This window comes from Syngnathus acus, unplaced genomic scaffold (assembly GCF_901709675.1).
Source record: "Syngnathus acus unplaced genomic scaffold, fSynAcu1.2, whole genome shotgun sequence".
In the NCBI taxonomy this organism is placed as follows: Eukaryota; Metazoa; Chordata; class Actinopteri; order Syngnathiformes; family Syngnathidae; genus Syngnathus; species Syngnathus acus.
In genome coordinates, this window is record NW_023590237.1 from 50,001 (window position 1) to 60,000 (window position 10,000).

General features: G+C 53.7%; 3 protein-coding genes across 3 annotated transcripts in view; all 3 read left to right on the plus strand.

The window, feature by feature from the left end:
- Nucleotides 1-1,891, plus strand: part of LOC119119120 (glutamate receptor ionotropic, NMDA 1-like) — a 2,005-nt gene extending 114 nt beyond the window's left edge. Inside the window, exons 2-9 of the mRNA XM_037245670.1 lie at nucleotides 80-198; nucleotides 272-384; nucleotides 458-606; nucleotides 774-931; nucleotides 1,008-1,169; nucleotides 1,232-1,341; nucleotides 1,407-1,552; nucleotides 1,654-1,891. Of these exons, the coding sequence (XP_037101565.1) occupies nucleotides 80-198; nucleotides 272-384; nucleotides 458-606; nucleotides 774-931; nucleotides 1,008-1,169; nucleotides 1,232-1,341; nucleotides 1,407-1,552; nucleotides 1,654-1,719 (1,023 nt within the window). The 3' untranslated portion in view covers nucleotides 1,720-1,891. The remainder of the gene's footprint in view (nucleotides 1-79; nucleotides 199-271; nucleotides 385-457; nucleotides 607-773; nucleotides 932-1,007; nucleotides 1,170-1,231; nucleotides 1,342-1,406; nucleotides 1,553-1,653) is intronic.
- Nucleotides 1,892-4,748: 2,857 nt separating this feature from the next.
- LOC119119119 (coiled-coil domain-containing protein 180-like) lies at nucleotides 4,749-6,718 on the plus strand. Its single transcript, XM_037245669.1, has 10 exons — nucleotides 4,749-4,760; nucleotides 4,898-4,986; nucleotides 5,050-5,159; nucleotides 5,425-5,544; nucleotides 5,615-5,725; nucleotides 5,809-5,904; nucleotides 5,958-6,121; nucleotides 6,215-6,334; nucleotides 6,400-6,479; nucleotides 6,552-6,718. Exons 4-10 carry the CDS (start codon nucleotides 5,515-5,517, stop codon nucleotides 6,650-6,652), a joined length of 702 nt encoding a protein of 233 aa, XP_037101564.1. The 5' UTR covers nucleotides 4,749-4,760; nucleotides 4,898-4,986; nucleotides 5,050-5,159; nucleotides 5,425-5,514; the 3' UTR covers nucleotides 6,653-6,718.
- LOC119119118 (coiled-coil domain-containing protein 180-like) lies at nucleotides 6,718-7,895 on the plus strand. Its single transcript, XM_037245667.1, has 7 exons — nucleotides 6,718-6,826; nucleotides 6,922-7,095; nucleotides 7,155-7,270; nucleotides 7,335-7,461; nucleotides 7,543-7,603; nucleotides 7,690-7,784; nucleotides 7,848-7,895. Exons 2-7 carry the CDS (start codon nucleotides 6,982-6,984, stop codon nucleotides 7,893-7,895), a joined length of 561 nt encoding a protein of 186 aa, XP_037101562.1. The 5' UTR covers nucleotides 6,718-6,826; nucleotides 6,922-6,981.
- Nucleotides 7,896-10,000: the final 2,105 nt, after the last annotated feature.

The following is a 10,000-nucleotide window of genomic DNA, read 5'->3' on the forward strand; positions in this document are numbered from 1 at the left end:
GCCTTTGGCTGTGGCCGGCAACCATTGGCTGTGGCTTGCGGCCCGCCGCCATTGGCTGTGGCTCATGTGCACCATGCAGGAAATCCCTCGCAGCACGCTGGACTCCTTCATGCAGCCTTTCCAGAGCACCTTGTGGCTCCTTGTCGGCCTGTCGGTCCACGTGGTGGCAGTGATGCTCTACCTATTAGACCGATTCAGGTAGACGTCTATGACGCTAACGGTGTCCAGAGCTAGCGGGCGCTAACGTGTCTGCGTGCGTGTGGGCGGGCAGCCCTTTTGGAAGGTTCAAAGTCAACAGCGAAGAAGAAGAAGAAGACGCCCTCACCTTGTCGTCGGCCATGTGGTTCTCCTGGGGAGTCCTTCTCAATTCCGGGATTGGTGAAGGTGAGCCCGAGGCGGTGGCGTGACTGCCGCCGGCCCTGTCTGCCTCTGGCTCTGACCCCCCGACCTCCCGTAGGAGCCCGGAGGAGTTTTTCGGCCAGGATCCTGGGAATGGTGTGGGCGGGCTTCGCCATGATCATCGTGGCGTCGTACACGGCCAATCTGGCCGCCTTCCTGGTGCTGGACCGGCCTGAGGAGCGCATCACTGGCATCAACGACCCCAGGGTCAGCACGCCACCGACCCTTTGACGTCGTCATCGTGCCACCGAGCCTTCGACCTCATCGTGCCACCGAGCCTTCGACGTGGTCATCATCATCCTCATCCTCATCACGCTCCCCATGCTCTGCGTGACGGTCCCACCAGGGTAACGTTCCATTTTTGCCCGGCTCAGCTGCGGAACCCGTCGGACAAGTTCATCTACGCGACGGTGAAACAGAGTTCTGTGGACATTTACTTCCGGCGCCAAGTGGAGCTGAGCACCATGTACCGGCACTTGGAGAAGCACAACTACGAGAGCGCCGCCGAGGCCATCCAGGCTGTTCGAGACAAGTGAGAAGCGTTTGGGGGGGGGGGGGTTGTCACGGTATCAGGATCAGCAGAGCGTTTTGTGTCTTGCGCCCGCTAGCAAGCTGCACGCCTTCATCTGGGATAGCGCCGTGCTGGAGTTCGAGGCCTCACAGAAGTGCGACCTGGTGACCACCGGAGAGCTTTTCTTCCGCTCGGGCTTCGGCATCGGGATGAGGAAGGATAGCCCCTGGAAGCAGAACGTGTTGCTCGCCATCCTTAGGTGAGGGTCGCCGCCTACTTGCCGCCGCCGCTAGTCTAAGCCAGCGGCTCTGCGGCTCCCAGTTCTCACGAGAACGGCTTCATGGAGGACCTGGACAAGACGTGGGTTCGCTACCAGGAGTGCGACTCCAGGAGCAACGCGCCCGCCACGCTCACCTTTGAAAATATGGCAGGTGAGTGGCAGTGGCCGGTGGTGCCTCTTTGCCTTCACTTCCCTTGTGCTTCTTCTCACCGCCAGGCGTATTCATGCTGGTGGCGGGGGGCATCGTGGCAGGCATCTTTCTCATCTTCATCGAGATCGCCTACAAGCGCCACAAGGACGCCCGTCGCAAGCAGATGCAGTTGGCGTTTGCCGCCGTCAACGTCTGGAGGAAGAACCTGCAGGTGAGGACCGCCCGCCGTCGCCCCCTGTTGGCCACTGTGATCGTGACAATGACTCCTCCTTTGGTGCGTGTGTGCGTGTTCGTTCTTTCTGCCCCGTGCAGCCGTACCCGACCGACATCACTGGACAGATCAACCTGTCGGATCCGTCCGTCAGCACCGTGGTCTGAAAAACCCAAACCCGCATATGTACACGGCACGCGCGAGCACTGGCCCCAGAGATGATTTGATTTTTGCTGTCAGAAGCTTTCCTGGTCATTTATCGGGCGGGTGGGCGGGTCCACAAGCGCTTTCTCTTCACCATAAAACGCGCGCGAGTTTGTAGGCACGCTGGCTGGGAAATGAAATGCACAAACAGGAAGTGGCATTTGAAAATAGGTTCCACCGATTCTTTGAGCTATACAGCAAAAGATGGAGCGCCTTTAGCGCATTAGCTTCATCTCACCGGGCCGACCCACCCACCAAGCTCCGCCGGGATTGATGATCTCATCAGACTGGCATTATGATGTCACTCCGTCGACCACCGCCAGCCAGTTAGTTTTTATTAGCTTGGCGTCGCTTTGATTGGCTTTTTTTTCTTTTTTCTTGGGGTTCCGGCTCACTTTGGCTTTCATTTCATTTGGCAAAGCATGATGGCCGACGATGTCGTCTGGCCGTTTGTTTCAACGTACTTTGCGCACGCCGGTCTTGTGCCCCGACGATGGCGTTTGTCCTTAGCCGCCGCCCCGCTTGCGGTCGCGAGTGGACTCGTTTCATTTCTCATACAGTACTGCGGAAAAGTCTCAGGCCATCGCCGGGTTGGTTCGTCTTCTCGAATTGTCAAACGTGAACTCGTAGGACGCACAAAACCTTGGAGAGGGATGGAACGAGAAGGGGGAAAAAAAAAAACATTCAACGGACAACTAAGATGTCTCATTACTCTTTGGCAATGATGGGTTTTATTGTTACAAGTCAATCATTGGAGTCCGAATCCTTTTGGCACCTGTTTCGCATCCTCCGTGAACCAGACGCCAACTTGCTGACTAACAAGTAGACGGAGCAACGGACGCAAATGCAAAGCTGTGCAAATTGTGTTTTGCAGCCCATCCTTGCCTGAGTTCTGCAATTTTTTTGGACCCCAACCGTTATGGCACTGGCAAGACAACAAATGGAAATGGCGGCCTAAAACTTTTGCACAGCACTGTATAAGATGTCCACGGGCGCATATTTTTTTCCTCGGCAAAAAAAAAACAAAGCCTGAAGTCTTTCATCAAATGTCCGCGCTTCATCAGCATGTGCGCGCCGCACTGTTCCTTGGCGGCCAAGGCCAGCACAAGACAATACCGTAGCTTCTTGCAATCAGAGGAGCTCTGAAAATGCTAGGGCAGAAATCGAGTGGCGTCGGTGCGTCCCATCCAGGCAGTAAGGAGCTTGGACCTGCTCTGACTTTCTAGCCGGCCGGCCTCCCTCCCTCCTTAAGATGAGCCGATCCACTCGGAGCTACGCGTGGTTTTCGCCTTTTCAAACATAAACGGGAAAGCGTTCTGACGTATGCATGTAGTATAGGATTCCAATGATGTGTTTTGCACTGTCTACATAAAAATGTGAAAAAAATGTATATGCTAGCTAGCTAACCTTTGCCTGCTAACATTTTTATATTTTGTGAAAACTAACTATTGTAGCAAGGCGCTAGCCTTTAGCTCTGCGAGTGGCGTCATCGTGATTGACCGACCTCAAGGGAAAAGCGCCAGTGTTGTTAGCACTGACACGCTAATGCCACGCGTGCCGTCCGTCTTTGAGTGATGTCACGTATGAATCGTCTTGTTTTTGTTTTTACATTTCCCGTCTTGAAACGTGTGCACAGTGACTGTAAACGACTTGTGCTGACGTGAGAATTGCAACCTTCTGACCGTATCAATCGTTTTCCTGCCCAAATAAAAGTTTGTGACCGTGAGAAAAGCCACGTGAACCTGTGCGATGACGCTTGTTTTGGCGTGCAAAGCAATGAAGTTGGCTATTTTTGACTTGTTTTCCCCACAGCGACTGCATATTGCCTTTCTCTTTCTTATCCAATGTCATGACTTGCCCTGTTAAGGTGTTGAAGTTTCATATTTGCAGTGTAAAATCTTCAAATGAATGGGACCAACCAATTTGTTGCTCTGTTTCAATCATTCTTGTTTGGTCTGGATGACGGAAGTTCTTTGAACCCCGACGACGTTCGAACGACAAGACTGCAAAGACCTTTTGAGGAAATCACCTCGAGACCACATCTTCCCGATTTCCTTGATTCCATTTTATAAATGTGAACTGAGCAACGTTGCACCTTATGACACGTCTAAAAAAATCCTTTCGCCCTCCAATGCCTTGACGTCACGCCTACGTGACATCCCCCTGGCCAGCGCGCGGGCGACGGAGCGCGTTCCAAGCCGACGACACTCGCGCGCGTCTGTGCGTGCGCGCCCTCTGTTGGTCAAACACCTGTTGTTTCTATGGAGACGGTAACAAACGCACCCATGTCGAAGGCGCGTTTGAGGTCGTCCACGCAGCAAGTTCGGGTCCGAATTGGTTGTGTGTAAAAAAAAAAAAAGAAAAGAAATTTGTATTTTTTTGGGGCTCACGCAGATGACGTCACTCAAGCGGCAGCGTTTGCAGCAGGCTGGCGTTAGCATGTCGGAGAGCCGCGTGGTTCCGAGCGGCAATGTTTACCAGCAGCTCTTTGGTGATCAGGTGCGTTGGGCCTATGCAAATGCTAATGCGAGCGCTGCTAATCACGATGATGACGTCACTTACCCAAAATGCTAATGTCGCTCATTATCCATCTACATTCGAGAGAATTCAAAGAAAGCATTTGTTTGACAACGACCAAGATAGCCAAACACGTGCTAATCCCATTTTCAAATGCATGCAAACGACTACTCGAACAAGGGCTAATCCCGCAAATGCTAATTGATGCTAACGTCAATTTTGTCGTTGTTTGTGTTATTAAAAACAATAATCGAGTATTTGTAAAGGTGCTCGAGCAGCTGCTTATGTTAAAATTGCTAACTCTAATGACGTGTGCTAATGTTGTTGGCGTCGACTGCGTGTGTTAAAAGTTGATGAAGATACACGTGCTAATGCTAATGTTGCTTTGCTTCAAGGTTCGTCTGTCCAAAAGTTTGTTGGCTGCGCGCAAACACACGGCGACAAACACACGGCGACGACGCGTGACACAGTGCAGCGCTAAAAGCAGGTGCGCGCGGACACACACACACACACACACACACACACACACACACACACACACACACACACACACACACACACACACACACACACACACACACACCTGTACAGACAGGCAGAGACACGGCCGCCGACTTTGAGCAGGGAGCATCCCGGCGCCGAGGATAACGCTGGCCGAGAGGATGACGGTGAAGGCGACGCGGAGGCGGTGGTCAGGCTTCCCGACGCCGTGGGTGGGTATGACGACTTCGCCGTGATGCGCTGACGCCGACCGACGGGAAGCACTCTGTGTCCAGAGGCCCGGCACCAGTCGTGCGACATCCTGCAGCGCGTCCACCAGAACAAGAAGATCCAACACCAGGAAGCTGTGCGCCATGTGCACGCGCAACTCACACACCTGGCGCAGGTAACGCGCGCACGCGGCCCTTGCGCGAACACACAAGCACACAAGCACACACACACACACACACACACACACACACACACACATATCAAAGTCAAAGTCAGCTTTATTGTCAATCCCTTCATATGTCAAGACACACAAAGAAACCGAAATTCCGTTTCCTCCATCCCACGGTGACGAGACATACAAGTAGGCGACACAAAACAAAAACAAGAAGGCACAAACCATAAATAATAAATAAAAAACAATAACATGCGTGCGCATGTAGTTGTGCGAGGAGCAAGTGAGGACCCACAGCGTGCAACTGAGGACCAAGCTGCAAAGGATCAATGCCTCTTTGCACAAGCTGGCGCAGGACATGACGCACGTGCAGCAACGCAGCCTGCAGGTACACGGCGCCGCCGCCGCCACCACCATTACACGTCAAACGTACATGGGTACCTTGCGTGTGCGCTCAGGAGGTGTTGTGCGTGTGGAGCTCGGTGGAGGCTCACATGAAGGAGAAAAAGTCCAGCGTGTTGACCTTTGAACTGCAAGTCAACCAGTGTGAGCGACTGCGAGTCAACAAGGTGATGATCTGGCTTGTGCTTCACGCCGCAGGGTGGACGCAGTCGCCGTGGTGACCGATGACGCTCTTCTCGCTTGTGTGTAGATCAGACCTGTTCTGCGGAGGTACTGCCACCTGCTGGAGAAGATCAACTTCCTGCCTTGCACCAACACGCATATGCACATCCACAGCCAGGCCACGGTAAGCCGCTGAGCGACTTCTGAACCTTGAATGTGAGGCCATGCGTGTTTCAGATGCTGAATCAGTGCCTGCTGGCCAACCGGCGCAGCGCGGCACGCCTCCTGCTGCTGCTGCACGAGGAGGCCCTCCAGCAGGAGGCGCTCTTGCGCTTGCAGTGGGAGGAGTCGGTCAGCCAGTGGAGGCGGAGTCAGGCCGGCCACATGCTCCAAGAGTTCAGGTGGGTGATCGGTCTGGCGTCGCGCCACGTCGACTTGCTCGCTCGGGTCAGGCGGCGCGCCCAAACTCAGTCGGACAGCGGCGGCGGCAGCAGGTTGTCGGTGGCAAGCGTGGACGTGTGGCGTCTGCTGTCGGAGCAGCAGACCTTCCACGAAGCGGACCAGAACCTGCGGCAGTTGTCCCAGCGACGCTGCGACATCGTCAAGGGCCTTGGGTAACGGACGCCGCCCAAGGGGCTGGGGCCGGGCGCCCGGGTCTAATCGCGCACGTCTCTTTCAGCTCCCTGGCCCCGCCCTCCCTCTCGGCTGCGCTGGTCTCCGATTGGCTGGCGCAACTGACGGCGGTCAATCAACAGATCGGTAACGCCCCTCCCCGCCCGCGCGCCTGCCTCCCTCCGTGCTCTCTCGAGCATTGACGCGTGTGTCCGTCAGACACGTGTCACGCCGACTTCCTTCATCAGCTGCGTTGTCATTACGAGCTGATGTGGCAGGATCGCGTGTCCCAAGTCAAGCGTTGCCAGGTCAGGGGCTAAGCCGCCGCCGCCGCTGCGCTCCAACGAGCTGGCTTGACGCCTTTCTGCCCGCAGGAGGTACTGTCTGCGCTGGAGCTGCCGGAGGAGGAGGTGAGCGATGTGGTCAAGTCTCAACTCATCTCTCTGATCGGACAACACCAGAGACAAGACGAAACGCAGCTGGCCGCCATCGACGTCAGTGTTGGCCCGCCTGGAGCGGCCGCGCGTCCTTCTCCCGTCTGCGTCGTCTGCGTCATGCTCGCTCGCTCGGGCGCGTGTGCTGTGCGCAGACGTGTTCCGACAGCCTGTACCGCGCGTCGGCGCGTCTCAGCAGACGTGTCTTTGTGGTCATGAGGGCCCTGGCGTCGCTGTGGGAAAAGCACTTCAGCGTCCTGCGGGGGCGAGAGGAGGACGTCCAGCGGCGCTTGGACCAACTGCAACTAACGCACGAGCGACACGTGCAGGTGAGTGAGCCGGCGCCCGGCGGCCGGCCAGACGCTAACGGCGAGCCTCGGCCGAAAAGAGGAAGAAGGTGTTCCTGGACGAGCTCCTGGCCGCGCTTCGTCAGGAGAGCAGCGAAGTGGCCTTGAAGTCGTCGCTGGAGCAAACCATCATCTACCTGCGCGACATCAGGAACAGGTCAGCCGGCGCCCAGGAACGCGGCCGGCCCGTCAGACGACTTTTGACGTGTGTTTGGACGCAGCTGCTGCGAGTGTGTGACGGACCAGTGCGCCGTGTTGGACCGCCTCCCCCGCACTGTCGCCGATGAGCTTCTGGAGTTCGGCCGACTCCTTGGCAACTTCTTCCGCCTCTTCGCCTCCTTTGCTCCTGTGACTGAGCCGCGCACGCGCGCGCACACACGCCACGAGCGCGTGGGTGCCCGATGGTGATGATGTCACTGCCCCCTGCAGAGTGCAGAAGACCTGAAGAAGCTGCCGCCAGTCAGTGACGTCATCGCCAGCGACACTCAAGGTCTGCTGGCGTGGATGACGATGATGTCATCAGGTTGTCTAGTGCGTTTGTCCACTTTGTCTTTTTGCGCACTTGCGTATTTGTAGAGGGTCGTCAAGAGGGCGGGACGAGAGAGGAGGAAGAGCCAATCGGCTGTCGGGATGACGCGGCACACGAGGAGATTTCCGATTCGCTGGCCGAGGTCGCCTCGCGATCGGCCGGCCGCAAAGAGGCTGGAATAACATTTTTGCACGTACTCGTCCAGGCTGAGTCGTCTCTTCTGGAGCTGTACGACCTCAGCGGCAAGGGTTAGGGTTAGGGTTAGGGTGATATATGGAGCTCCACCCCCGAAGGAGAGGAGCAAAGGCACGGTCCTACCATCCTGGCCCGCACCCCACCACCAGCTCCAGAGCATCCTGCCCGCTGCGGCCGCGCCAGCCATGCTGGCCAGGACCAATTGGGGTTCAATAAAGATCACTTTTGACCTTGAACACATGTTTGCGCTTATTGTAGGTTTGTTTGTACTTTCTCTATCCGGTCGCCTTTGTTATATAATTAATAATTGAGTCTCGATTTGGCAGGTAAGATTGACAGCTACGTTTGCGTTCAACCATTTATTCGTACCTCGCACATAATTAGTCGACTCCCCTATTTGGGTGGAGCGAGAGCATCTTGCTCTGTGCGGCATCCATGCGCTCTCCTATCTGGGTAGAGCGTGGGCACATTATTTGCTTCCAATTGTTTTCTACAGGCGTCATTTTGCGCTACCTTCTGTTCATCTGTGTGGCCATTGACAACGTTTCGGCATCTCTTGTGCCTTCCTCAGGTCTGGCACACAGGTATTGTTCCTAAATTTAGGTTAGTTTATTTGCATGGGGAGCTGCTTCCTCCTCCATGGCCGCATCGAGACTGAGAGCTTCCTGCTCCAAATGGCCTTTTTATAGCGATCTGCGCTTATTTATTGAAAATGTTTTTCCTTTACTTATTTTAGTGTGGTAAATTTTTGTTTTATTTGCAGGCACAGATTGGGCGTGGATTTGCGAACACCGGTATAGGTAAGTATTTTTTGTTTGTTTCGGGTAAGTATTATGGTAAGTATATCCTTTTTACACCGTTTTGGTTCAAATTTTTGACTTGTATATTGTGATTTCCCATTCAATTTTTTGACTTGTTTATTTTCAATTTTTATCTTGCAGGTTGACGTTTTTGTCATATTGTGAAACGGGGACAGGTTAGGGTTAGGGTTAGGATTAGGGTTAGGGTTAGGGTTAGGGTTGGGGGATAGGTTAGGATTGGGGCTAGGTTAGGATTAGGGCTGGGATAAGACCAATGTAGGGGACAGCACACAAACGGAACAGGAGCCCAATGGAAACCGGAAAAGTGGGGGCGGCAGAGGAGGTGGCACAGGCGAGTTAGGATGATATATGGGTTAGGGTTAGGGTTAGGGTTATGATGATATATGGAGTTCCTCCCCCGAAGGAGAGGAACAAAGGCACGGTCCTACCATCCTGGCCCGCACCCCACAACCAGCTCCAGAGCATCCTGCCCGCTGCGGCCGCGCCAGCCATGCTGGCCAGGACCAATTAGGGCCTAATAAAGATCTTTTTGACCTTGGACACGTGTTTGTGCTCACTGTTTGTATGTCTTTGATTGTACATTACCTATCCGGTCGCCTTTGTTATATAATTAATAATGAGTCTCGATTTGGCAAGTAGGGTTAGGGTTAGGGTTAGGGGTTAGGGGTTAGGGTTAGATTGGATTGAGGAGTCCCCCCCCAACCAGGATTGGGGAACTGACGCTCCCCCCTGGCGGAAGAGGACAATGCACGGTCCATCCACCCGCGGTCTCCCCCCGCCCCCAGCTCCCGCCCCAGGCGTGCAGGTTGGCGTTGTCGACGGACAACTGTCCATCCCTCCTCGCCATACCCCATTTTGGCCTTTATGTTTTTTGATGTTTTTTAATGTTTTTTAACGTTTTTTGATGTTTTTTAATGGAGACAAAAGGAGTTGCCTTTGTTATATATGTAATATTTATATCTTTTTTATATTTTTTATTTAATTATTTATTTATTTAATAAAGTTGTTTTTAATGAAGTTTCTATCTTGATATAGTCTGGCCAATATGGAAAGTGTGCCCTGACAACGTTTCGGCCCTATCGGCCTTCTTCAGGTCTGGCACACTATAAACTGGGAATCTGCTCAATGAAGCGATGTTGCTCTCTTGCTGTCAAAGTTGGAATGAGCGGATTTCGTCACGCCGTTCCTTATATACCTGTCTGTCGGGTGAAACTGTTTTTAACTTTCAATTCAGTTTTTAACTTTCAATTTAGGTTTTAACGAAGTTCAAATGTTCTTCTCGGTTCGTAATAACTTTTTAAATAGAAATGCCACCATATTGTGTTCCAAAACAAGTTAGGGT

Excerpts from the sequence above, each read along its gene's own strand:
- LOC119119119 (XM_037245669.1), top strand. The coding sequence starts at position 5,515 with ATGACGCACGTGCAGCAACGCAGCCTGCAG. Across the intron at positions 5,905-5,957 it reads ACATCCACAGCCAGGCCACG|ATGCTGAATCAGTGCCTGCT; the intron begins GTAAGCCGCTGA and ends TGCGTGTTTCAG. Across the intron at positions 6,335-6,399 it reads GACATCGTCAAGGGCCTTGG|CTCCCTGGCCCCGCCCTCCC; the intron begins GTAACGGACGCC and ends CGTCTCTTTCAG.
- LOC119119118 (XM_037245667.1), top strand. The coding sequence starts at position 6,982 with ATGAGGGCCCTGGCGTCGCTGTGGGAAAAGCACTTCAGCGTCCTGCGG. Across the intron at positions 7,604-7,689 it reads CATCGCCAGCGACACTCAAG|AGGGTCGTCAAGAGGGCGGG; the intron begins GTCTGCTGGCGT and ends GCGTATTTGTAG. Across the intron at positions 7,785-7,847 it reads TTTCCGATTCGCTGGCCGAG|GCTGAGTCGTCTCTTCTGGA; the intron begins GTCGCCTCGCGA and ends GTACTCGTCCAG.